Source organism: Carassius auratus, chromosome 18, assembly GCF_003368295.1.
Source record: "Carassius auratus strain Wakin chromosome 18, ASM336829v1, whole genome shotgun sequence".
NCBI lineage: Eukaryota > Metazoa > Chordata > Actinopteri > Cypriniformes > Cyprinidae > Carassius > Carassius auratus.
The window spans coordinates 12,707,323-12,735,242 of record NC_039260.1 but is presented as its reverse complement, the minus strand read 5'-3'; the positions used below and the strand labels follow the sequence as shown (position 1 = coordinate 12,735,242).

At 36.2% G+C, this 27,920-nt stretch overlaps 1 protein-coding gene across 1 annotated transcript; it reads left to right on the top strand.

Annotated features, from left to right (window-relative positions):
• The first annotated feature begins 78 nt into the window (after nt 1-78).
• On the top strand, nt 79-27,662 carry cd82b (CD82 molecule b). The gene is made up of 9 exons (XM_026287696.1): nt 79-234; nt 10,858-10,930; nt 12,710-12,782; nt 20,916-21,040; nt 22,108-22,182; nt 24,327-24,425; nt 24,671-24,853; nt 25,572-25,655; nt 25,947-27,662. The coding sequence occupies exons 2-9, from the start codon at nt 10,868-10,870 to the stop codon at nt 26,022-26,024; spliced, it is 780 nt and encodes a 259-aa protein (XP_026143481.1). The 5' UTR covers nt 79-234; nt 10,858-10,867; the 3' UTR covers nt 26,025-27,662.
• Nucleotides 27,663-27,920: the final 258 nt, after the last annotated feature.

Here is a 27,920-nt window from a genome sequence, read left to right as displayed (position 1 = left end):
CAGCAGGGACAATAACTAGCGGTTATGGCATTGGTCTGAGTTTGGCGGAAACTCTAGTCACCATGTTAACTGTGTTCAGCCCAGACTGTGTGGGTTCAGCCGGGCGGGGCAGTAAAGGGTTAAAGAGGGTGCTTCTGTTGCTCCTCTAGTCTGTTTGTTCAGTCTTTCTAGCACGACAACGAACTCACTGACAGCAGCTCAACGGGATCTTCCTTACGACTCGACACAAAAGAGGTACATTATTTTCACTTGTATCTAAGCTGTTAGTAGGTTACAGAAGCTATTAAAAGTGATTTAACTGTCTGCTAGCCTGAAGTAACGTTAGTGGCAGTAAACTAAACTTACTAGTAAACGAGGTCTAGAGTAGCTTTGTATCGCGTTTTCTACCATAGTAAACTAGTTATGTTGTATTTTAAGTGTGTTTTTGTTCTTTGTATATAGTTTAAAATGTTCGCTGATGTGGCACTGGCAGCTGGTGCCGTTCTCACTGCGTTCCTGTGAACAATCACAAACAGCTGAATTTGACGCGATTTAACCCTCCTCCGGTCAATGCATCGCAGCTGTGGTTTAACTAGTTTTAATGTTGATCAGGCTTGTGTAGAAACTCGGAAGCCCGTGTTGATCAACAAGTTGTCTGCGTTGATGCCGTGAGCAGCGGGAGTGGCTCGTGGCTTTTAAAAAAGCAGCATTGTAATTGTTAGCAGTCGCGTGGAGTGTAGGCGCGACTCTTTGTATTAGCTTTGAGTGTTCCCACGGTCCTGGGACACCTGCAAATATGAGGGAACTTTAACATTGTGATTTCGATATGTCATGGAATGGAATTCAGTAAAAGTATATGGAAAATAATTTATACAAAGCTGGCTAATATAGTAATTGATTACATGTAATCTGGATTAAGTTAACAGATTAAGTTATTTTCCCCAATTTACAGTAAAACTAAATTGCATCTATAAAATGTAAGTGTTGTACTACAATTTATATATTGCTTTTTTTTTTACTCAGGAGTTTCTTATGCTCATCAAGGCTGCATTTATTTGATAAAAAATACAGGAACAAATGTAATATTGTGAAATTATGAAGTAAAAAAAATAATTAAAATCCAATTTAATGAAATTATGATTCAACGAATTTTCAGCATCATTACTCCAGTCTTCAGTGTCACATGATCCTTCAGAAATCATTGTAATAAGATGATTTATTATCAGTGCTGGAAATTGTTGTGCTGCTTTATAATTATTGGAACCTGTGAAATTTTTTTTTTCAGGATTCTTTGATGAATAAAAAGTTAAAAAGAAGAGCATCTATTTAAAATAAAAATATTTTATAACTATATGCACCATTCAGAAATTTGCGGTCATTCAATTTTTTTTTATTTTTATAAAATTACAACTTTTATTCAGCAAGGATGTATTAAATTGACCAAAAGTAATAGCAAATATTTATATTTTGAATAAATACTGTTCTTTTTATTCGTCAAAAAAATCCTGAAAAAAGTATCGCAGTTTCCAAAAAGAAAAAAAAACAAAAAAAAAACAATTTGGTAGCACAAGTGTTGCCAACATTTGATCATTTTAATAACAAATCAGCATATTTTATACTATAGTAATAGCTGAAAAAAAAGGAAATTCAGCTTTTTATCACAGAAATAAATAACATTTTAAAGGATATTACAATAAAATCAATTATTGTGTATTGTAATAACATTTTGCAAGATTAATTTTTTTTTCTTTCTGTATTTTTGATCCGATTAATGCAGTCTTGATGAGTAGAAGAGACTTACTTTTTAAAAAAACATTACAAGTCTTCCTGATCCCAAACATTTGAATGGTAGTGTAAATTGAACAAAAAACATAATCTTTCTTCATCATTTTGTAGAAACAGTTTTAAATTCATGCTGAATTTGTTGTAGAAAAGGTAGGTCGCCATCTTGCATCGAGCTGACTTGAATGCACCTTGCATCATAATTCCCAACTTCCAAAGTCCCAGCAAGTCTAGAATGAACCAGTAGCCCTAGTGGTGACAAATCTCAAAACGTAAGGATAGTTAATATAGTTAAATGTGTCCTGCCATTAAACAGAATGTGTTATTATTCAGGTAATTAGCTATAAACATATTGATTTTAGGAAACCTGTTTAGCAAGATTCAAATAGTTGTTCTGCCACGGTACTATACTTGACCTGAACGAAAAACAATTTAGTAAACACATTCTAGGATATGAGGGTCACTGCTCTGCTGTCAGGACTGCACATCTGTCTGTAATGAAAGCACAGATGTGGAAATAGGTCAGAACTGAGTTGGGGCTAAGCAGTGGATGCTTCTTCAGGTCCATAAAAGGTTAAGGGCTGGCAGACCTCCCAGGACGTGTCTCTTGACTGGAATGAGCCCACAGAGAGAGAGAGAGAGAGAGAGAAAGAGAGAGAGAGAGGGCCAGGATACAGATGTTCCCCTTATTTTACTCTGACTTTTCCTAGCTGGAAAACTCCTTGGAGCCAGCTAAAAATGGGATGCCACTATGTGTTTAAGAGCTGCTTTGCCAAGACAGGCCTGCAGCGGAAACTTAATAGGCAGTTCTTTTTCCAAAGGAAAATTTAGGTTTGGCTGCTTTCTAAAAAAAAAAAAAAGATTTAATGTGCAACAGCATTCCTTGTTGTTACTTAGCTTTCATATATCAGTACACACTGCATTTGATGTTTTTTTTTCAATAAACAAATGTTCTGCTTCATATTTATATAGAAGGTGTTTAAAGCTGACATGAAACGAAAATTCACCATATCTATTCTCTAAATCCATGTTCTAGATTTTATCCTCGAAAAATCAATCTGTGCTAATGTTTCATTTGTAAGTCATTTATTTATTGATATATATATTTTAACATTTAATCAATCTTTTCTCTGGTGACGTATGCAGGACTCATTAAGGGTGTGTTCAATCTTGTAGGCCGGTTCTTTTGGTACAGATCAAAAAAGAAAATGATAGAGTCCTGGTTCATTTAGCATTCACACTGTAATTTTCAACAACTAACCTAAAGATACGAAACAAAAGGTCACAACCTGCATATAGGCTTAGACTAGTCTTACAAGTTAGTCCTCTGATTTTTTTCTTCTTCTTTAGGAGTAGTGATAACTTTTGTAAGTCAGTTACATAAAAAGTAGTTTGGTCTGAAAAATAAGACTCATTACCACTTGGCTGAGAGCTTGTTGGTCAGACTAGTTCTTACGACACAGTCTTAGCAATAGTAGCTAAATTAATGCAACTGGTCCGTGATTGGGCAGCAATTATGGAATATATTTTGCAACCCTTCCAAACATCCAAAACTGTTATGTGCTGGGCTAAATCAGCTTGTTGTATGTGTGTACATAAGGTGGTATTGTATTTTTACCAGCTTATAAGTCACAAAGAGCTTATATAATGTGTAAAGGAGTAAAAATAGTGCCAGGAATTCCTCCGTCACACACTGAGATCTTTCCACTTGGTTTGCACCAAGGTTCAGACGGCAGTGTTCACGATCAATTTAAATGAACTGCACTAACAGAGCAATCATTTTACGGTGTTTTCACACTTTTTTTCGATTGCGTGTCTCTCACCGGAGTTTGATTGATCCCCCGTTCCATTGCACCTACTGGGTTGTGTTTACACAAAGTTTTTTGGTTTCTGAACGACACTCTCCGACACCATTACAAACCGAGTACATATTTCTGTTTAAAGGGGTACATTTATTTGATATTTTTTATTTATTTAATGAATTATTAGCTTTTTATCAACCTGCAAACCCACTACAGTTCTTAGTTCTTACATCAAGCCTTGTTTGGGAAACCCTAGTGTTATGATGTAATGTTTAAAAGGGGTCATATGATGCTTTTTTTTTTTTTTTTAAGATCATTATTTTGTGTATTTGGTGTAACCGAAAATGTTGACATGCTTTAATGATCAAAAAACATTATTTTTCGAATACTGTACACTATTGTAGGTCCTAAATGCCCCGCCTCTCTCAAACGCATAATTTTCTACAAAATCCCTTCTTGTGACAAGCACAGTCTGCTCTGATTGGCCAGCTGGCCCAGTGCATTGCTATTGGCCGATAGGGCTGGGTATTGATTCAGATGTCCCGACTCAATTCGATTTCAATTCTCAAGCTCTTGATTTGATTTGATTCGATTCAATTTTATTATTGTTATTATTTTTTTATTTTTATTTATTTTCATAACAAATACTATTGATATTTCTAAAAAAAGTTTACAGTAAACATCCGATTACAAATTGTGAATTAATAAAAAAATTAAGAACCACAGATTTGTATTTTAAACCTATTCTTTTTTTTGTATAAGGTATTTTTTGAATGATAATAAGCCCTATAAGATGTTCTTATTTTTTTTCTGGTAATAAGATAAAGGCATAAAACATTCATTTAATTTATCCTAATCAAATGTAAATTAAACCCTTTTATTTTTTGGCAAACAAAGTGCTGTACAACAGAGGTTTACTGTTAGAATTAAAAAAGAAAACAAATGTGATTTTCTTCTTTTAAAAATAAAGATTTATTCATCCGCATTAGCAGTAGTAGCATTAAGTCTTATGACTGCTAAATTGTAATATATTCTGACGTTTCTTAATGTTAAACTATACTTTTATTTTGACGGGCTGCTGTGAGGAACTGCTGTGTATGACAGTAGTTTTCTCAAATGAAATGGTTAAATGCTAATGCAGTGATTCTCAGAGCAGCTGCAGCTGAAAACCCAGCGAGCGTCTTCTGCGCTTTAGTATGTGTGTACGTTATGTTAGTAAACAAAATCTGCCATTCTCTGAATAGAAGGAGGAGAAGCTCATAACAAGAATGTGTTAAGCCTCTCCCTCCGAAGCTTCGAATATTCGGTGTTGATTACTATTGAAGCTTTGAAGCTCAAAAAATGATGTTCGGACCGGCCCTAGTCTGCAACCTAATTACCAGTGAAAGTGTTCAAGTGTCAAAGCCCTTCACACACACATGAAGAGTATTTCTGTCAGGCAGAGGTTGCATGTGATGCTTTAGATAACTTATTTCACTTAATGCAATATGATAAATGTACATGATTTGTCCAAAGTGAAAAAAAAAAGTGATTCTTTGTAAACGGGCAATACAATTAAAAGTGCAGCAATACAGAGGGGAAAAACTTTGAGCATACTCTCCAATCCCTGAAATGGTGAGAGGGAAACTTTTTTTTTTTTTTTGTAGACAATGGATGCTAACCAACACAAGTTGACAAATATAGCACAGAACATTTAGCCTGATGGTACAGTATAGTAGATAATTGTTTCCCCCTGTGATTGTAATGCTTGTGATGTGGCTGTTGAAGACCCAGCTCTCATTTAGCTATGGCTTGACCTTCTTCTCGGTGGAGGGGTGGGGGGGGAGACTCATGGGTAACTGGGGCGTGAGACTGCAGCCCCCCACCTCCCAAAGTGGAGCATTGACGCTGTCTCAATTATGGTTGCCATAGGAATGCCCTGGGAGTATAAAAGATGTTGGCTGGTGGGAAAATCATAGGGTTATGCAAAAATAGTGTTGGAAGCGGTGAATTATTACTTGGCCCATAATTTGGTTATTTTTGATCAGTCTAAATTACTAACTCAAGAAGCCTGACTTAGTAATGTTGTAGTTGTAGTGTGTGTTGTAGTAATGACTTTTTTTATTTTTATGGATGACATTTGAACTTAAGAATGTAAGGAGGGATAACTTAAAACTCCTCCGTGTTAGGCGTGCTCTAGGCCTTCAATCTAAAGATTTTATGATAATAGCATTTAATGTTTTTATCTGGTTAATTAAAGGCTCTGCTTCCTCCTTTCCCTGAAGACAGCATCAGTAATTTTGCTGCACCTTTTTTATGTTTTCTGTCAAGCACGTGTTCCAGACATGTAAATCACTGGCTCTCAAACTAGAAACAAACTAATGATAGTACAAAAAAATCTAAATGACAGTTATTGAGAGAGATCACATGCTGCAGTGAGAGCATAAAAATAGTTCACTCACACCATAATTTAATAAACAAATATAGTTTCCTCTGTAGTTATTTTGTCTTCAGTGTCCAACTTTTTGAATTATGTTGTGTACTATAAATACTACTATAATTACTGTAAGTACTATTAATGTGATGCACCTAGGTCCCAATAATGTATGATAAAATACGGAAATACAAAATACAGGAAAAAAAAATTATATATTTTATATATATATATATATATATATATATATAATTTTTTTTTTTTTTTTTAATATGTATTTGCCATATTAATTGATGTAGGCGTGTGCAGGAAATCCTTGTTTACTTGTGGTATTTAAATCAAGCATATTAAAGGGCATTTATTTAATATTTAGTCTGTTATAACATCATGTATGCTACTAATTTCTTTAACAAAGCCAATTGAACTCAAGTGTAATTTGATATCAACTGCTAAAATAGATGTACTACCATTTAAAAGTTTGGGGTCATTCTTTTTTACATATTTGAATTGTCTATATTTATTTTTCTTAAAAAATCATATAAGGATATTGAAATTAAACTTTTAGATGGATATTTAAGCACCGACTGTTCAAAATTCAACATTACTGCACTGATGGATTGACTGACAACATACCAACAAAACATTTTAATAATTTTTGTGTATGTTTAACACCCTATACATGTGTAAAAAGCATGCTGAAGTACTGTGAAGTTCTTTGTCAAATAAATAATAGTCAAAGAACACTTGCTGGGGGAAGTCTATAGTGATTATCCTGGATTAAATTGCTGGTCATGTGATCTATAGGAAGTATCTAACATCAGCAGTGTAAAGCTTGCTTGGGTGTGTTCAGATGCTCTTTTGTGTTGTGCTAAAAAGCCTAGGATAGGACGGCTTTGTCCATTGTATGGAATGGGGCAGCATGCCATCATTGTATTATGGAGGGGATGTTGTGATTGACCAGAGAATGGGTGACATCTGCACAGTTGAGTTAAAGTCCAGCTGACAGCGACTGTAGAGATTAGTAAAGAACAGAGATAATGTACTTCAGCTTCCAGATGGCAACACTACTTCCTGCAACCCCAACTACACCATCAACACATTCACACAAGCCTATGGAAGCATTTGGGTAGCAATATTCAATTTGGAATGTAATATGCAAAATGACAATGCAATATGTAAAATGGCAATGCATTTCTGTATTTACATTTAAATTTTCCAATACATTTGTGCAACGTTTGGGGCGAAATGAAAATAAAATTACATAATTTTCATTTGCCATTTCATACACTAGTTTTAATAATACAAATTTTAATGCTTTATAAGTTGCAAAATTAAAATGAAAATGTATTACAGAAATGATTCGATGTGTATAACATGTTCAAGCCAAAACTGGCAAAATTATCATTAAAATGCTATTTTTCTTAATTGCATCAACACTCACAGTCAAGACACTTACGATTGCATTCAAAGTCCCGCAATGAATGTAGCAAAATTCAATGTGCACACTGAAAATGCATTCCGAGCCGATCACGTCTCCGCCCCCTTCTGCCACGTCAATCACTGCGTGAACAAGGCGGGGCTTGCAGAAGATCAAGAGACTCAAGATTCGAGAGGATTCAAGTGAGAAAACATGGACAAGACGGTTGTACGTTTACGTTTTAATCATTTCAGTTTATGGCTTCAATGTTTCTTTCGCACTGGTTGGGGGTGAAAATGCTGCTTTCATCTGATTGGTTGAATCGCTCCGCCTTCAGCTCGGTCTTTTCATTCTTTCAGACAGAATAAGAGTCAGTGCGAGTGAAGCACTGTAATGTCTGAAACCACCGCTCACTGTTAATTAGCATAATATTTGAATCAGATGTAGCTGGGCACATAATTTGTGCTGCTGTGACTTGCAAATTATTTCTAGATTATAGTATTGTATGAATATATTGCCCCACTGATAAATACAGTGCAAATAGTTATCTCTCCTTGCATAACAGTGAAGTTACAATTACAATTAAGAAAAATAGCATTTTAATGATAATTTTGCCACAGTTTTTGCTTGAACATGTTATACACATCTAATAATTTCTGTAATAATTTTCATTTTAATTTTGCAACTTATAAAGCATTAAAATTAGTATTCATTTTACATAATTAAACTAGTGTATAAAATGTCAAAAGAAAATTATGTAATTTAATTTTCATTTTCATTTTGCACCAAACATTTCACAAATGTATTGGAAAATGTAAATGGAAATACAGAAATGCATTGTCATTTTACATATTGCATTGTCCTTTTACATTCCAAATTGAATATTGCTACCCATATGCTTCCATACAAGCCAAAGTGTGTGTTTGTTCATGTATTTAGAATGTTGTGGCTGATGGCTGCTGCATTATTCTTTTTTGGATATGACTAGTTGAAACTGCTGAATAGAAAACCAAATCCTCTTTACACCTGATGAAACTTTACTGCCATTTGTACTTCCCCTTCCATATGTATGCTTGTTTTCTCAGACTAAACTGCTGAATGTTGAAGAATAAGAGAAAAGTCCAATCCCATGTCATATACTATTTTTGTCATAGCTGTGAACATGCTTACAGTGGAAAGAGAGGAAATGCATTGGCCATGTTGTTATTTCTCTGAACTCCCCTTTGTAAATGAATAAAATACAGAAAAAGGCTGCATTCAGCACAGAAAAGTCTGGTTTATAGCTCCCTGGAGTACTTTCTTTTTACTTTTTAAAAGATGACGGCAAGTAAGCTTGGCTCTGTGACTCTCTGACTTCATATCCTGATATATTGCATAATACTCCATACTTGTGTGTGTGTGTGTGTGTGCGTGTGCGCGTGTGAGAACCAAAAAGTTTATTTCTAATTCTCAGTGAGAAATGTAGTTGTCATGTTTTTTTTTGTTTTTTTTCCTAGTGTCTTCATTAAATGTTCACAGAGGCTTTTAAAGAGAGTGCCAATATTTTAAGAGCAATTTAATTGAGTCAAGATTACTTCAAGGGACTGGTGTAAGTCAGATTCCAAACCTGCATGAGTTTCTTTCTTCTGTTGAACATGAAAAAAGATATTTTGAAAAATGCTGGTTATCAAACAGCTGAAGGACCCCATTGACTTCCATAGTATTTATTTCCCTATGGGGACCAACAACTGATTGGTTCTTCAAAATATCTTCTTTTGTGTTCAACATAATAAAGAAACTTACACAGGTTTGGAACGACTAACGAGTAACTGATGGCAAAAAAACTTAGGTTTTCATTTTTGAGTGAAACATCACAGTACCAAAATTGCTTATTGTAAGCAAAAATGTCTTTAGAGTCAAACTTTGAAATGTTTTAATATTTCCTTTTTTTTTCCCTCTCCGTTTCAGAAATTGATGAACTTATTTATGACTAAGCGGTTTACTGCCTTGTACTGAAATAAGAAGATATTTATGAGTAATATCTTTAGGGAGTCCCACTAGAAAGACCATTTTAAAGGTCCGACATCATAAAGTATTTCACAAAATCTCATTTAAAAATGTCCTTGTGTAATTAACCACAAAGGAATAAAATGAATAGAATACTTAGATAATGTTGCCAGTAATGTTACCTAATGCTTAATGAGCGGAGACCAACTGCCCATTTGATGACTCCCTAAATTAAGTCATGAGTCATATTGATCATATTTGCTTTGAGCTGGCACATCAGCACTAATTACAGACTTACATGATTTACACGTGTCTTCCATTTGACACAAACAAGTAAATACTGCAATGTTTTGCTCATTGGAATTACATTGCACAATGCTCAGGACAAAACTGTATAACAATACTGCAGTGTAAAAAAAAAAAAAAATTGGGTTCAGTAAGATTTTTTTGTTTTAATTAATACCTTAATTCAGAAAGGATACATTAAATTGATCAGTAAAGATGCTGTTCTTTAAACTTTCTGGTCATTAAAAAAAAGTTTGACATTACACTGGAACTTAACTAGCCTGACTACGTCAGACTTCCTACTTCCGCTCAATTTCATTTCGCTTCTGTATTCAGTCTGATACAGCGTCAGAGCTTTCTGTTTGCCACCGGTCTGGAAACAGCCGGGCCAATCAACGAACAGAGGGCGGGCTGAGAGCCGTGACGTAGATGCTTAGTGCCGAGTTTTACATTGTAGGTTAGAGAAATCGAAAACCGAAACGACCGCGGAAATGGGAAACGAGACACGGGATGCAATTTGCTCTGTTATGGAGAACATTCAACTCTTTTTCAAATTGCAAAAGTCGTTTACAGCCATGTTCACTCGGTATTTCGCTCGCATCATCATGTGTTTACAACAGGTTTACAGTGGAAGTTCAATCATAGATTTAAGTTCAATGCATGATGTCTGTACTTCGATGTGGCTGTACAGGCGAATAACATACGTCATAACTAAACGTATCTGATTGGCTTACGGGTAACCAATGATTTTAAACTTCAGACAAGCGCCCCCTAGCGAGAGAAAAAACACTTCTCTATTATGCCATTCCAGACTCTGTCTACGAAGCAAAGTGAAGTAGCAGAGTCTGGTATTACCAGGCTAGAACTTAACTGGAAACCCTCAAAAAAATGAAACTTTTTTGCAGTGGTATTAATATAATTAATTAATGGAACTGAAACTAATCAACCAGACCAGAATAAGTAACCGCTGTGTTTTATAGAGCAGGTTTTTTCCACTTTGTTTCAGCGAGAGCTTACACATTATCACCTGCGGACTGTTTTTAGCAATGTGCTGAGAGAAACTCTTTAGTTCTTGTTGTCATGTCCAGAACTTGACCTGCTCCGTGTCAGTTGTTCGGAGATTTCTCCATCAGCTTTGGCGTTGTTCTTCAAGTCTCTCAGAGTTTTGATGAGATTTCTTCTCTTATTTACAGAGCACCAATCATGGGGAAAGGATGCATTGCCGCCACCAAGTACTTCCTGTTCTTGTTCAACCTCCTCTTCTTTGTAAGTGTACACACTCCTACACCTTTATTCCATGTCTCAGTGCAAACAATGGCCTTGAGTTCAGCACAGTAGCAATGTGGCTTCCTGTCATTAGCTCTGGGCTCGTATCCATGAAAAATCTTAGTGCTAAGAGTTGCTCCTAGTAACTGAATTCATAGAAAATTCTTAGAAATGTGGGTGTTTCTTCTTAAAATTGAAGAAAAGATCCTAGTAAAGAAAAAAGTTATTCAGAAAGCAACCCTTAAAAGACGTCTAAAGGTCCAAAATTGTTAGGAGTATGGACGAGGACTTATAAGAGGCTTAAAAGTTTCTTTAGCAGTGGAGAAAATGGATGAAGCATGAAGAGGGAGAAGAAATGTGTTGCACACAATGCATGAGAGTGAGTTAACAAGTTACTACACATTAGATTGTGCAGGAATCATGTTTATATTTCCAACACCGCACAGAAATGCCATAGCGCCTGAAATGGAAGTAATCACCACAATAACATATTTGGCAACTGGACAAATGCAACTATGCAGCAGTGATGTTTGGGTCTGTCACAACCTTCTATAAGCAAATAATCACACAAACAATTACAACGGTGTCATTATTAATTTCCTATAAGATATGTTAAGTATGACACAATGGTAAATAAAAATTAAAGAATATATATATATACATATACTGTGTTAAAAAGGAGATTTAGGAGAAGTGAAAATTGAGCCTTTTGGAAAGTCTAGAAGAAAATGTTTTTATGTAAAAAGTTTTTGACCTCAGTGCTTGTAAATAAAATGCTGCTGTCGTAAAAAATGGAAAGAAAACTAAGTTTTCCTGTAAAATGTTTATTTATTTAGGCATGTTTCTAATACTATAACTGTATTTATGCATAAGTAACAAGAGGCTCAACAGTGAGTATGAGCTAGCTAAGCTTTTAGAACCAAAGGTTAGTAAACCACTTAATAATTCACTTAATGAGTTGAACTCATACATTTCATTTAATTTCATTCAACTTTTGCCACATTTCCCTATTGGGCATGGTATATGTGGACATGTACATAAAAATACAAATTATTAAAATACATTATTTAATATAATTATTAGTAGAGTATATTAACGACATTAAGTATATTATATTAACATTTTATTTTACTTTTTAAAAACCATTTTGTCATGCCATCGTACATGTATTTGCATTATTATTAGGCAAAAACCAAAATACCCAGCACTGTGATGGAGGTGTATGTAGGAAATCCCTGTTCGGAAATTGTTCACACTTAGTAAGGAAGTAGACTTGCTCTCTGTTGCATTTCTTTGGAAACCTTCAACTTGACCTGTTGTGTCTCTGATATAAAGGATCAAAGGCTAATGAAAAGCATGTGTGCGACTCTCTCTGATTTTTCCTTCTGAAGACCCTTTAATTGTACAGCAGCCTGCTGCTTTACTACTTCCCTCTGATATTGGTATAGAGGACAAGCCACAGATGTCAGAATGATATACGGGAACTGACAAGAGAAAATTCAACTTCTCTGATCCAGTTCATTTAGAGGACAGCTTGGACCTATTAGATTAAAACTTTGGGTCTGGAGTGCATGAGAACTCCGTTCAGTGGAGAGTTCCTGTCTCTCTTTAGCAGTTATCTAGAGTATGTTAATGGCTGCAGCACAGTGCTCTTATCCACAGTCCAGTCACAGTTTAAACTAAGGTCAGTTCTGAGGAACCAAAAGGGTCAAGCAGGTGACAAACACACAAGCCACATGTCCTTTATGTTGGTTCATGCCTGTTTCTTTTGCCCTGCAGATCTTTGGAGCTGTAATCATGGGCTTTGGACTATGGGTCATCCTGGATAACCAAAGTTTCATCACGGTTTTGCGTAAGTACAAAAACACCAACCTAATTTCCTGTTCTGATGTATGTAATGGTGTCCCTGAGAGTATGTCTTATTAAATCAGGTTACCATCTCCAGGCTGCCACTGGTCAGAAATGGAAAGATTTAGTACAGGTTTACCTGAATTTAAACATTATTTTTTTTCTTTTATATATATGTATATATATATATATATATATATATATATATATATATATATATATATATATATATATAATTTTATCTACAGATCGATGAATTTCTTATGAATTTCTGCTAATTCAAAATCAGATACAGATGAAGTAGCACTGTAAGATTACATTTGTTTGAATGCATTAATGCGAAAGCGACTGTGTATGAATGTGCTGAATCTGTTTAAATCATACTTCAACCCGAATATATTCAGTAAAATGAACAGACAGACTCCTTGAGAACTAGCCTTTAACTCTCTGCTTGGTTACTGTCGTCATTATAACCTTCTGAATCGGAGAGATCCAATTGTACTCGTGATGGAGCGGTGGTGGAGCGCAGGTAAGAGCAGCGTGCGAATCAAACATTTTAAAAGCACATGTAAATGAGAGAGTAACTCAAGGGCTGAGTTAACCCAGCTGTGAATGCATCTGGTGTTGTTCAGTGTATGACGGAGACACCAGAACTGCAGCTGAAAGAATGCGCTGGAGCACGATACTACGATATTTCTTCAAGAGCAGATCTTGGAGAAATTTTTATCGTCCACGGTCAAAAATCGTCATATCGCACACACCCCTAGTTTATAGTTTATTTATATAAAAAGTAGGCTATATTTGTGTATAAAGTTGTGGATCAAAGTGTATTCCCAGTCCCACCCACTCCCGCCGACATTTTTCCCTGTCCCGTCCCAATCCCGTGATTAATAGACATTTTGTGGGTGACCCGCAGTAATCCCGAAAAAATGTCAGCCTCTGTGTGTGTGTATATGTGTGTAAATATTTATATTCATGTATGTGTGTGTGTGTGTGTGTGTGTGTGTGTATTTACCATCACTCACAGAAATGCATTACATTTTAAAATGTAATAAAATAGAAAAAAGTATAATTTGTAATAATATTTCACAATATTACTGTTCTGACTATATGTTTGATCAAATAAATGCAGCCTTGGTGAGCATAAGATACTTCTTTCAAAAACATTCAAAATTCTTACTAACTCCAAACTAATTGTGGTTTGGAAGACCGTTAACCGTTATCAGAGAGTCAGAGCAATATGGTGCTGATTACATGTTTTTCCATCCTCTTGAGTTCGTACCGGTGTTTATTCGACGTACGCTGGAATGCACAGTGAAAGCAGCTGCTATTTGTGTGTTTGGCGTGGGGATCTTTCATTTTTTTGCCATTAACCAAGTTTTCCACAAACCCCCTCCTATGCAGCACTCTCTGTGTTTATACATGCACACATGCACTCGCACAGATGTTAAGCAAACTAGAGAGGGTTTAAACCGAGAGCAAAAGCAAAATAAGTGAGGAGAGAAATGTTAAATGAATGAGATACAGAAGCCAAACAGAGATTAACTGTACATGATTTATGGAGAATTGAACTCGTACCAATACTGCCTCTGTCTGGACCGCCAAAGCCACGTAGACTGCATGCTGAAAGAGAGAGGAACAGGAAAACGAGGCTGGAGAAACCAGCGTAAATCCTCTTGATTTATTATTTAATTATTTTAGCACAGATTTGGCACTGAACTAAACATTACACCTTTTTAAAGGGATAGTTGGCCCGCAAATGGCAATTTTCATAATTTACTCCCATTCTAAAAAAGAAAGTCTCACTGGTTTGTGGGTAAGTAAAGGATAATTATTTACTTATTTGGCAAAGAGCGGAGTAATAAGCAGGAAAATGTTGTTGTGAGATGAGTAAATAATTAGATAAATGATATTTATTTTGGGTTGAAATATTTTATTCGCTCATTAAACGTTAAACTTCCATGAAGAAATACAGTTCCTAGCAAGCTGCTTTGAGTCTAGATGAACAAACAAGTACAAACAAGATGGAAATTTAAGAGATAATTTACAGTTGTGATAACGATCAGGAAGATGACGTCATCACCAAAGCACCCGCTTAATATCTGGCTGTTTGTGTTGTGGCTGTGGGGAAGGAAGCAATGTGTTTAAAGTGTTCATTGCCTAATGGGTATGGTTTATGTCACAGGGACTGAATATCAAGAACTTCGAGAATGTTACACAGAGGCTGTGCATATTGTGCGTTGACTGGTTTCTGGGACTTGTAATGATCGTAGAGGCAATAATAACAAGAGACTGCGTGTTTCACAGTAGTTTATTGTAGTATAATTTATTAATATATTTATAAGGATAATTGTTGAAGATATGTAGACCAGTCTTACCTGTCAGCTCCAGTTTGGGCATGGAGTGCTCCGGTAGAGTGCTTCCAAAAAAAAATATATATTTTTTGTAAGACTGAAAAGTTATCACAAAAAGTCTCTTTTACACCATTACTGAAGACTGAAGTCCAGTGTTTGAAAATAGTCCTGAAACTCAATTATTTTCATAAGCCCAAGCCACCAAACCATTTCCCTCACTCAAGAAGTCTATATACAGCACATGCTGGGTTAAATTACTGCAAGGGAGTATTTATGTGAAGTTCACCAGCTCTGAAATGGTTTGCCAAGCTAGTCCCAGCGCCATTCTTTCCTCTTTCATCCCACCTCATATTTTACATCCCTCCCCTGTTTATCTAGTCCAGCGTCTCCAGATATCGCAGCGGTGGAATCTGTTATCATGACCATTTTAAAAACATTGATATTTAAAAAAAAAAATCTGCTGATGCAGCTGTTTCCTCTAGAGAAAGCAGGGAATATCTTAGGATGTCCTCATACTTGGAGACCCTCAACTTTGCCCTTGCCTTTTTGATACAGTAGCACAAGGTCAAGTAGTCCCGTGTTTTACTCTAAGGGTCCTGTCATGGTCGCTCCCACACTGCGCTGCACAAAGAGTTTGTTTGTTGACTTTGTTAGTCTGTGGTTTAGGGCCCTACTGAGCTCGAAAATAACGGGAAGTTGTGTTCTCTGCTCAGCTGTATTTTCTTCCCTTTCTCCCAGGTTGTTTTTCCACACAACTGCATGGATATAAAATGCATGACGTCTTATGAGTTTTCCCATTTTCCAGATTATGATCTCATCCCTATTCTTTACATAAAGGTTTTACTTCCGTTTCAAATGGCACTTTCATTTGTGCAGAAGAGTTATACAACTGAACAGTTATAAAACCAGAACATGTTATGACATGAATCAGTGTTTGGTTGTTTGGAGGCTGATATGTCCAAACATATGCAGTTCTAAAGTTAAATCTAAATGCAAGAAATAAACAAGTACTTGATCTTTAAAGGGGGGGTGAAATGCCAATTCATGCATACTGAGTTTTTTACACTGTTAAAGAGTAGGATTCCCATACTAAACATGGACAAAGTTTCAAAAATTAAGTTGTACTTTTGAAGGAGTATTTTTGTTCCCGAAATACTCCTACCGGTTTGTCACAATTTTCGGAAAGTTTTTTTTTGAGTATGGCTCTGTGTGACGTTAGATGGAGCGGAATTTCCTTATATGGGTCCTAAGGCACTTCTGCCGGAAGAGCGCGCGCTCCCTTATATATAGCGAGGCTGAGCAGCACAGACATTTCACTGATCAGGGCGAGAGTGTCGCGAAAGTCACAAAAGAAGTGTGTTTTTGGTTGCCAGGGCAAGACAACCCTGCACAGATTACCAAAAAAAAAAAAACAGCATTAAGGGACCAGTGGATGGAGTTTATTTTTACAGAGCATCAACGGAGTTGTGCAAGTGTTTGTGTTTGTTCCCTGCATTTCGAAGATGATTGTTTTACAAACAAGGCCCAGTTTGACGACGGATTTGCGTATCGTTTATTTCTTAAGGATGATGCAATCCCAACGAAAAAGGGTAACGATCGTGTTTTGGAACCGCAGGCGGTGAGTAAAACTGCTTAAAATATCTCTGCCTCCTTGTTAGTGCGTCCGCCTCCCCTGCCGGAGACCCGGGTGCGAGCCCCGCTCGGAGTGAGTCGTTGCTGATGCTGCTCTCGTTCAGTTTCAGCCTCTGATTCTTTAGCTCCGCCCACACGTCACGCCTCCAGTCGGTCGTGTTTTTCCGGGAAAAATCGGTACAGACTATCTTTCTCTTATGAATATAATAAAACTAAAGACTTTTTGGAGTTATGAAGGATGCAGTACTACTCTATAGGTACTCAAGATTAACAGGATATTGAGTGAAAACGAGCATTTCACCCCCCCTTTAATATAGATGACAAATAAAATGTCTTAATTCTTTGGTGTATTTACCTTTCATAGCATAAAAATGGTGCTTGAAAGGTCAAAACAGGTTATAGTTCCAGTAAAAAAATACTGCTGGGGTTGTTGGGACTGCAGTTTTTCAGCTGTAGAGGGGTGTTTGCAACAGTACCTTGAGAACATTGTGGAATCTCCTGTATGAGCAAACACACAGTGAGGTTGTGGAAATTTGAAATGTACCTCAGACAGATGTAATGGTTTAGACAGGAAGCATATGTTTTGAAATGTGACGCTGAATTCTCGCTTGGGTTGAGAGGTAATCTACCGACCATTTATTATTCTCCGTTTCTAAAACAGAATAGTTTTCTGTCACAACCGTGATGTCACAGTTTTGCTTTTAAGGTCGTACCAGGGCAAAATAACCTCATAGTTTTGTGAACTGGTTTCTAAAATTGGATTAATTTATGTGCTGATGGACTGAATATTGGAAGAAAGGCTCTGAGTGACAGATCTAACATTTAATTATTCAATGACATAATATGCTGAATAATAAAAAAAAGAAACTTGTTTTTTTTTTACAATATACACAACCATTTAAAGGTCTATTTTTATTTTCTATTTTAAATAATCTCTCTGTGTATATATATATATATTTGCTGTTGAAATATTCATTTACACAGTGCCTGTGATAGCTTGATGCATACAATAATTATTTAAACATATATTAAATAATTAAGAGATCACTAACAGGTAAATTAAAAAAAATAATAAGTATATGGTCTAATATTTTGTGAAATGCTCTTTTCTTAACCACTGAGCTGTGGTCACTGATAACTTGTCTGAGGTCCTCTTAGGCAGCAAAACTGTTTTCTACATTGATAATAATTCAGCATATTAGAATGATTTCACAAGGGTCATGTAACACTGTTGTAAAAGCCGATGCAACTTCGTCTTTGCAAGGAATAAATTAGAATAAAATAAAATACCATTATTGTAATATTTCACAATATTACAGTTTTTAATGAGCATAAGAGACTTTAAAAACATTAACAATCTTTCTGATCTTACTTATGAGTGGTTCTATCTATCTATCTGTCGGTCTGTCTATACACACACACACACACACACACACACACACACTTACATTTAAAAAAGATCTATAATAAATTGCACTAAATCAGTATGTTAAATTGACAGCTCTACTTTCTGTGGTTTCTTTGAGCATCACATGGTTTTGGGGACTTGATGGTTCTGCAGGGCCACAAGCCATATTTCTTTTGTCGTCTTTATCTATTAAAGGATCTTCAAGAACAACCACAAGCAGCCAGACTCATTTCTGCTGTGAACTGCAGGAGGCTTATGCACTCATTGTCTGTTTTGTGCAGCCAATACTTTTTGATCTCGACTGCTAATTTCAAATCTTTAATTACTCAAATGCTACTGATTTGTGTGAAGCTAAGGATCGCAAAAACAACTTATTACCCATGGAGGCAGCACAGCTCCGCACCAGCTGCTCTACCACTTTAATACGAGACTTTGACATGATGACAAAAAAATTCACATGACTAATCTTAAAACCACATTTATATACTGAGCAACTATAGAAGACTTGTTGAGTTTTGCAATACTGATAGAAGTGATAAAAGTCTGTTTGTTCTTTAACTTGGTCTTACTCAGTCTTATCTGTCTGAAAGCTTTGCAAAAACTATTATTAGACACATACAATTAAGTCGGCATACTTGGCTATACTGTTTGAAAATATTAATAAGATGTTTTGATAAGAGAAGCACTTTGACATGGTAATTATTTCCACTTGATACACCAACACCTTTTTTTTTTTGGACAGTATTTTTCATGTCAAAGTGACATCTTCCTCTGCACACATCTGAAATTGAGCTGCAAGCCCTGAAGCAAGACTGTAGCTGCAGAAGAGAAAGAAATGAGCTCTGAAAATTTCATTTTCAGCATCTCCTAAATATAAAATTAGGGCTGTTTTGCTAGTGAGGTTTTAAAGGGGTCTTATGATGTTTCTTTTTTTTTTTTTTTTTTTTTTTTATAAAGATCATTGTTTTGTGTGTTTGGTGTAACATGTTGATGTAACATGTAACGTGTAATATGTTGAGATTCTTTAATGTTCAAAAAACACATTCTTTTTCAAATACTGTACATTATTGTAGGTCCTTTATGCCCCGCCTCTCTCAAATACGTAATTTTCTACATAGTCCCTCCTTCTGACAAGCGCTGTCTGCTCTGATTGGCCAGCTGACCCAGTGCATTGTGATTGGCTGAACACCACAAGCATTGTCGGAAATGTAACACCCCTTTCTATAATTGTGAGCTTCATCTTTCAAAATATATCTTAAGACAGTTAATAATGTCCTTAGATTTACCATCAGTTCAAGCTAGTGATGGGAAGTTCGATTCTTTTCCGCGAACCGGTTCTTTCGGACGGTTCGATTCAATAAACCGGTTGAAAAAAACGGTTCAGCGGTTCTTTTACGCTCGACGTAATGACGTCATTGGCGATGACGTAATGGCGTCACGTCTATCAAACATTAAAATATATAAAGTCAGTAATCATAACTTTAGTCAGTTAAAAACCTCATAATCATGAAAAGTTTACATTTGAATTTTGCAACAACACCGAAATACAGTAACAGCAATAATGTGCATATGAGGATTTAAGTCTTGAAGATATAAAGTAAATAAATTAGGTGTCATCAGCGCAGAAACCATGATCCACTTAATAAAACATAATCCATTGCGATGTATTTGTTTTTAAATGAACTTACGTTTCGCCAGATAGCCCTTCATCCAAGCGAAATACCCGCGCTCATAACATTAGTACAGAATCAGAATCAATCACCAAAAGAATCACTTCGGTTCAGACATGCTGTGAGTCAGTTGGCTTCACGCTGAATCGCGCATGCGCAGTATCATCAGTTCATCGGTTCTCAATTCAGACGCGTCCGACAGAAAAGATTTTCGGTTGAGTGTACTGGTGATCCGAAAACCGAAGCAACCGGTTCTTGACTCGAGAACGAGAACCGCTCCAGCAGTGGGCATGTTCGTTCATTATCTGGCTCAGCTCGGTGTTCATCTTCAGTTCTCTCTTCACAGCAGTTCAGTCAGTGTACTGTTTGAGTAAATTAATTACTCCGGGATATTGGTTTATTCTGACTCAGAGTGTCAGTCACATTAAAAAAGTTAACAGTTTAAGTAATTTGTGGATTAATGCTTATTGGAGACGTGAACCGTTTTAAACGATTCAGTTTGATTCGGTGAACTGGTTTAACCGGTTCACTAAGAAGAACCGGTTAAATTGAACGATTCGTTCACGAATCGGCCATCACTAGTTCAAGCCCGAAAGGGGAACAGAGTTGCATGGCAGACACTGTGGTGAAGCTCGTAAGTGTTTGCAATACACAAGCCATGGACGGTTAAGACCGCTGACTCCACTGTGTGACCGTCTCTCTTAAACCAATAACAAAACGTAGCTCATTCAGAAGTGCCAGATTGTAGCAAAGTCAGAATGACCTCCTCTCCTAGGTTCATGAAATGGTCGAGCTGTTTTAGGGGGGCGTGGCAGTCTTACATTCAATAAAGAATATCTCTTTGGATTTAAGACTTTAGTCTTTGCAACTTTACAGATCTTTTAGATCTTTAGAAGAGCTTGTAACACTCCAGAGAGAAAGGATCACATCATATGACCCCTTTAATTGTTGTGTTTGTGGTGTTAGATCAAATAATAATCCTATAAAGGGATTCTATAAAAATAATTCATTTTTTTAAGTTGGCATTGTCAGAAAGTGTGATTTATTGCTTTTTGTCTTTGTTGTTCATGCAGAGGAGTCATCCACAACGCTGAAAGTTGGCGCCTACATCCTGATTGGGATTGGATCTCTGTCAATGCTTATGGGCTTCGTTGGCTGCATTGGTGCCATTTATGAGGTCCGCTGCCTGCTTGGATTGGTAAGTGATTTATGGAGTATTATTATTAAAATGATATAACGCATATTTATTTATTTTCATAAAATTATTACAGACTACATCAAAGCCAGCATGTTTTGGGTTATTTTATTTTATTGTTTGAAACTTGCATATTTCTATATATTATTACTAATGACTGCATTAAAGTTTGTTTATATATATAATATAATATAATATAATATAATATAATATAATATAATATAATATAATATAATATAATATAGTGTGTGTGTTACTGCTAACTACATCAGAGCCAGATTGTATTGGGCTCTGGCCTATTATTTTGTTTTATTTTGCCTAAATGCTGACTACATCAAACCTAGCTCTTTCTGTTCTCTAGGCTATTAATGTAAATTATATTTTGCATCTAAATTTTCAGTTGTAGAAAAATGTGTTGCATTATGTGTTTATTTTTTTTTTTTTTACAGTATTTATAAAATAAGTGTTAATGGCTTGAGGTTTGACACTATAAATTTTTTTTAGCACAACTTCATTGTGCACTGGACCATTTACAGAAGCTGTCAGGCAGAGAGGTGCTGCTACGCTGCAGTAATCACAGTCACAACAAGCCCAGAGCGTCAGCTGAGGGAGCTTCAGAAAACCCTGCCTCATTAGCATGATAAAGAGTTCGTTTGAAATGGCTCTCTGAGGTTAATGCTGCTGGATTTACTGAGCTGGAGTGACAGGGATAAGCCAGTGAGATTTAGGGGATGTCCGTGCAAGAAGTGGGGGCTATATTAGCACCCACTAGATCACTGGATAAGCTTAGCGGTCAGCAAGGGTCTTTGTTAAACTGTTTGACCCATTTAGAAAATAAAGTTAACTAGCTGTCACCCTTTTCATTTTCTTTATGTAATTGAGCAGTGTTGAAAGTTTGTTAATATGTCTAATAAACACATGAACATTTTTGTCTGGATTTCTAATGACTATAAGATATCAATTAAAGGATATTTAAATCAAACTATGACGTAGTAGTCTTTTAGGTTTCACTTTTATTTGAGTTTCCAGTAATTGTCAGTGAACTGACTTTTCCTGTCATCTGTTTACAGTTCTTCACCTGCCTCCTCCTCATCCTCATCGCACAGGTGACGGCCGCAGTCCTCATCTACTTCCAGAGAGACCGGGTAGGTGATATTTCAGTGCTATTTATATATCATTTTAGTACTTATTAATATTTCAGAAATGTTTGTTATTTTATGTCCTGCCTTTATAATTATGGGACAGTTAATTGACAGAAAGTAAAGTGATGGGGGGGATCGGGAAAGGTCCATGAGGCAGGTCTCGAACTCGGGACGCCCAGAGTGTTTGTTGGTGTGCTAGTATATATTTATTAAATGATGACGGTTTACTTTTTTGGGATGAACTATCATTTTAAATGGCCTCAGTATAGTTGCTGTATAGCTACTGTTTGTTAGCTAGTGGATATGTAACTAAGCTAAAAAAAAAAAAAAGCAACATTTTTATATGTAAATATTTTGTACATTTCTCCTAAATGACCCAGAAGTATGAAGTGTTTTGATGGTAACGTGTTTTTTTCTGCTGTTTGCATCACAGAAAAAGGCTTTGTTTAAAAAGGATGTTTTGTGCAACACATTACAAGCTTGCAACACTTTTTCTAGTCAGCTGTTGTGACTGTTCTGTAATCTTTTAACCCTTTGGTTTAAACCCACCGGGTTAGGTAGTAACAGGAAATGTGTCAGAGCAAGTTAACAGGTGGCCACGCTGTAGAAACTGGGATTCACCAAAGGAAGATTTACGCATTCACTGCTGTTATTTTACTATATATACAGTACTACTTCCTAACTCATTTAAATGGAGGAAGTGGAACTCATTGCACAACAGTCATCTTATGGCACAAGATGGTGTGTGTGGAAGTGAGATGTTTCCGTGTGTAACAAAAAAGGTGCCATCTTTGATGTGGGCGATTATAGAGCCCTCGTTTTATGTCTTGTTGACAACAGCGACCTCTTTAAAAACAAAATTAAAATGCACAAACACACCAAAGTTGACTTTAAAAACACAACAGTACTTGGACTTCATCTTATCAGCCTTTCTGTAGTATTAGGAATGATGTATACATCCACTAATGCAGGACTTTAATTCAATTGTGCTTGGTCAGCCAGTCTTAAACCAGTTTTAGTTAAGTAACGCCAGCCATAAGCACATGCTTTTAATGCTCAGCTTAACTTGCTGTGTTTAGTTAGTACTCTATATGCTTCACCACAGGGCATGCCCAGAACAGGGCGAGATTCAGAACCGTCTCTTACACACACTGTGCATAAGCGGTTTTGCTGTTTTAGTTCATCTTTGCCGGAGCCCCCTTAGTGCACTGTACTTCAGCAGCCCCCCTACACATGCATGAACTTCATAGGTGTTCTCAAGATAATGTTCAGTTGAACACTGATTTGCTCTTCAAAGGCTTTCAAAATGTAAAGAATGACAAAACCAGCACAAACTATTTAAAACACAGTTAGATGACAATCAGAAGGAGTTTACTTTTATGCAAGGAGCCATTTAAAATGATCAAAAGTGACAGTAAAAACATTTATAAAAAAAATTTAAAAAAATCTCAACTTTCTATTTATCAAAACATCTTGGAAAATTGCCTGGTTTATTATTAAGAAGCAAAACTTAATCAACATATTAGAATGATTTTTGTAAGATCATGTGACACTGAAGACTAGAGGAATGGCTGCTAAATATTAAACTTTGGCATCACAGTGATAAATTACATATTAAAATATATGCTTAATATTTAAATATTAAAAACATTTATATATGGAAATAGAAATCAGTGATTTTAAATTAAAATTATATTTTGCTATATTTTTGCTACACCCAAAATATCGCAAAATAAAGTCAGTAACACTTTACAATCAAGTTTAATTTAACATTCGATAATGCCCTAGCTAACATGAACGAACAATGAGAAGCGATTATTAATCTTTGTCAACGTTAGTAAAAATGAAATTGTTCATGTTAGTTCACAGTGCATTTACTAATGTTAAGAAATATATGTTGTTCTAGTAAATGTTGAAACTTACATCAAATACAAGGAACAAATGCTGTAAATGAACCAATGCTGCAGAAGTATTTTTCATTGTTAACTAATAATGAAACCTGAAACCTTATTGTAAGGTGTTGCAATACAAACTCTTTTTAATGGTAGTGTTTTCAATAGAGAATGTTGATTGTTGTTGAAATATCAGATAACAGTGTGTGTTTTTCACAGATGCATCCTAACATGTCTCCATGTGTCTATTTTTAGCTGAAACACGAGATGTCCACTATTGTGAACACAGTTCTGGTGAACTACACCGGTCATAACAAGACATCGGAGCACGCCTGGGACTACCTCCAGAGAACGGTGAGCTCTTCCTTCAGCTATTGTCTGCCATTTCCTCCCTCACTGACTTTTTCCATCATTCCCGCAGTCTCTTACAGTGAACTTACAGTAAAATCTGCTGCACATCCCAGAAATGACAGATGATTGTGTTTTTATGGACTTTTCTCATGGCTTTTTTCTCTTTCCGGGTGATTTTGATGTTGTTGTTGTTGTTGGTGCTGTAATATCTAATTCTTTCCTGCTCTTTCCCCTCCTCTCTCTCACAGATGAAGTGCTGTGGTTGGACTGGACCGTCTAACTGGACGGAGAATCTGCTGATAAAGAGTCAAAAGAACAATTCTCAGATTCTATATCCATGTTCCTGCAGAAATGATTCCATCAGTGGCACAGATATAAAAGAAAGAGGCCTGTGTGAAGCTTTGTCCGCTGATTGGCCGGTCTTCACTACGGTACACACATACAGCATATTCCTATATTAAGGCATAGTTCACCCAAATAAGAAGTTTCTGTCATCATTCCTTAACACTCATACATGTTCTGAATGACGTGAGGGTGGCTATCCAAAGAATTTTGGTGACCATTGATTTACATGGACAAAAAAAAAGGAGACATTTCTCAAAATATATTTTATGCAACCTGGTGTTTGTTACATCTCTCCATCTGCGCTGCATTCTCTCTTTCCTTCCATGTGCTTTTAGTGCAACATATGGGTTTCCTTTGTGAACTGGATATCAGCTTTTCTCAGCCTGCTGACCTTTCACTCCATGCCAAAATTCAAGCATTTAGCACTTTATTTTTTGCCTTTATATTTGCATATTTGTCTATAAACCGGACAATATACCAGGCCACTAAAGGGCGATGCTGAATCCTTTCCCATAATGCCAACACTTTCATTAATTTGAAAACTGTATCATATTTGAAGGATACACCCAGTCCTATTGTTTAAGTAAGCGAATGAATAATTTACTGTAAATCAAAATGTTTCCTGTAAACTGGACCACTGACGCTTCTAGACTTTCACTCACTCTCTCTCCTCTAGTTAGAGTTTGGCTTGTTCTGTTCGTCTCTTCTGGTGTTATCTTTGGACAGCTCCGTCAGTTCAGGATCATTTCCAAACCCTGCATATCTTTTTACGTGTTTTCCTCTCTCTCCATTCCCTGTGTCCAGGGTTGTGTGTCTAGTGTGGAGGACTGGCTCCTAAGGAACTATGGAGTTATTCTGGGAGTCCTCATTGCCATCGCAGTGATTGAGGTAAATATGTGCTATGGTTTTTGTGTTAAGGAAATTGTTATTTAATGAACTCAAACAAATATTCGTATTCAATTTACTGGGAATGAAGCTTTATCAATAACCAAAATTTGACTAATATTACAGGTTTGTTTGTAGTAAGTGTTTTCAGCTTTATATAAAACAATAAAAGACTGTATTGAGTCTGCCCTGTTTTAGCTTGGTAGCTGCTAAACGTGCATTTGTGTGTGTGTGTGTGTGTGTGTGAGAAGTGGAGAACCAGATTATGATCACTGTCTTCTCTGCTTACTTCAGCTTTTAGGGATGATGCTGTCCATGTGCCTCTGCAAAAGTGTCCAACAGGAGGATTACACCAAAGTACCCAAATACTGAGAGCCAACCCCCCTTCAGTGACTGTGTCACAGTGTCACACCTCAGAAAACACCAGTGTTATCGTCTCTCAACACCAGCAACAACAACTGAAACCAAGCAGACCAGACGACATCGATCACCCCCCGACACACACACACACACACACACACACACACGTTCTTCACTTTATTATCCCCTTGTTTAAGATCAACGATTTCCGTTGAGAATTCTTTTATCTTTTTTTTTCTTTTAAAGAATCTAGTGTTTGTTTGTTTTTTTCTTGTTCGTGCTCTGCAGGGCCTGAATAGCTTCATGTTTCGTGTGTATAGATACATATACTGTACGCTGACTGTTGCATTTACGCTTTATATTGTTAGTTGTATCTGAGAGCACTTTAGTGAATAGAGAGTTTGAAATGGCATTAGCTACTTTTACAGTATTTTTATAATCTAGAGGGGCAAATCAACACTTTTTTTTTTTTTTTTTTTTTTTTTTTTTTTTTTTTTTTTTTTTACCTATTAGAATTTTTTATTTGTATGAGAATTGTGTACTTTCAATTCAGTTATGTATATAAATACGATTGACATACTTCAGTGAGGTTTATTCTTATTAAATAACTACATCCTAGTTATGGCAGCACTTGATGGTGGCTTTCCTGCATGTAAGTGACGTGTTATTAGCCGGGGCTGGGTCCCTCAGGGTGGAGGCAGGTGTGGTGTGGGTAAAGATGGCTGCGGTTGAGGAATGCTAGGGTAAATGACAAGCCTGAAGGCTAGAAGGGCGTATTAGAGCGTTTCTTGTGGTTTACATGTGAGTCGGCCTGCATCGCTCTGTGGATCAGGGTGTGTATGGGGAGTTAGGTTGGGTACGTATCCCACAGATCCCTGCTGTGCTGGTGTGGGTAAAACAGCTGTTGAAGAACGTCTAGAACAGGCAATAGATAGCTCCAGCTGAAAATCCACAGACGTAACATCTGTCTTCCTGTTACTGACCCATTTCAGCTCAACCAAAACGGGTCTCGTGTGATGAAGTTGTGCGAGACTTTTTAATCTTTGCGTTTCTTCTTTTTAATATTTTTGTGTCTATGGTTTTATTTCGAGTGAAGCTGATGTAAACGGAGTCATCTTTTTGAGTTTAGTAAGCCTGGTGTTGTTTATATCAGTAGTTGTTCTCTGGGCCGTGTTAGTGTTAGTTCGGAAAAGAAGCAATCGAAGTTTCTTCTTGAGAAAGGTGAGAGAGAAGAATGATCAAGTCGTGTCTGTAAGGCCATTTCCAAACACTTAGCTTTTCGATAAGAATTCTTTCGAGCTCTGTCCTTTAAAAAAAACAACTGCAATTTGTATTGTAGAGATATACCTAGAAGAGACCAAGAAATTAGTTCTTTCTTTTTAGGAGTTGTCACATTTCAAGATGATGAATATTTTTTATTAAGCCTTTTGTTTTTTTGTTTTGTCTAGAAACTGTCTCCTAGAACTCTAGTTTAAAACTTTGTATTTCCGAGGTAAAGTGAAGATGAAGGGCTTTTTTCCTGCATTATTATACAAAATTTTCTGTTTATCTGGGAAGCCGTGATTTATGTAGTGTTTTCCAGTGACTTTAGTACAAAACATGTCTATGCAATAGTTATAAGTTGGATTAAAAGAAAACTTGGACACAGTATGTGTGATTTCTATTGTGATTTGTCATTGAGTGGGTGTCGTTCAATCTTTGATTATTTTAGTCTCCGTGTAACGTCATAAGAGACCAAACTTTATTTCTTTCCTCTAGAAATCATCTTCCTTTCATTAAATATTTCACTGTAATGATCTGCCTTTTTTTTGTTTGTTTTTTTAGGTGTATAGAGTCTCGTATGTTCACCAATGCTGCATTTGTTTGATTAGAAATCCAGTCAGTACTGTACAATTTTCCTATATTCTA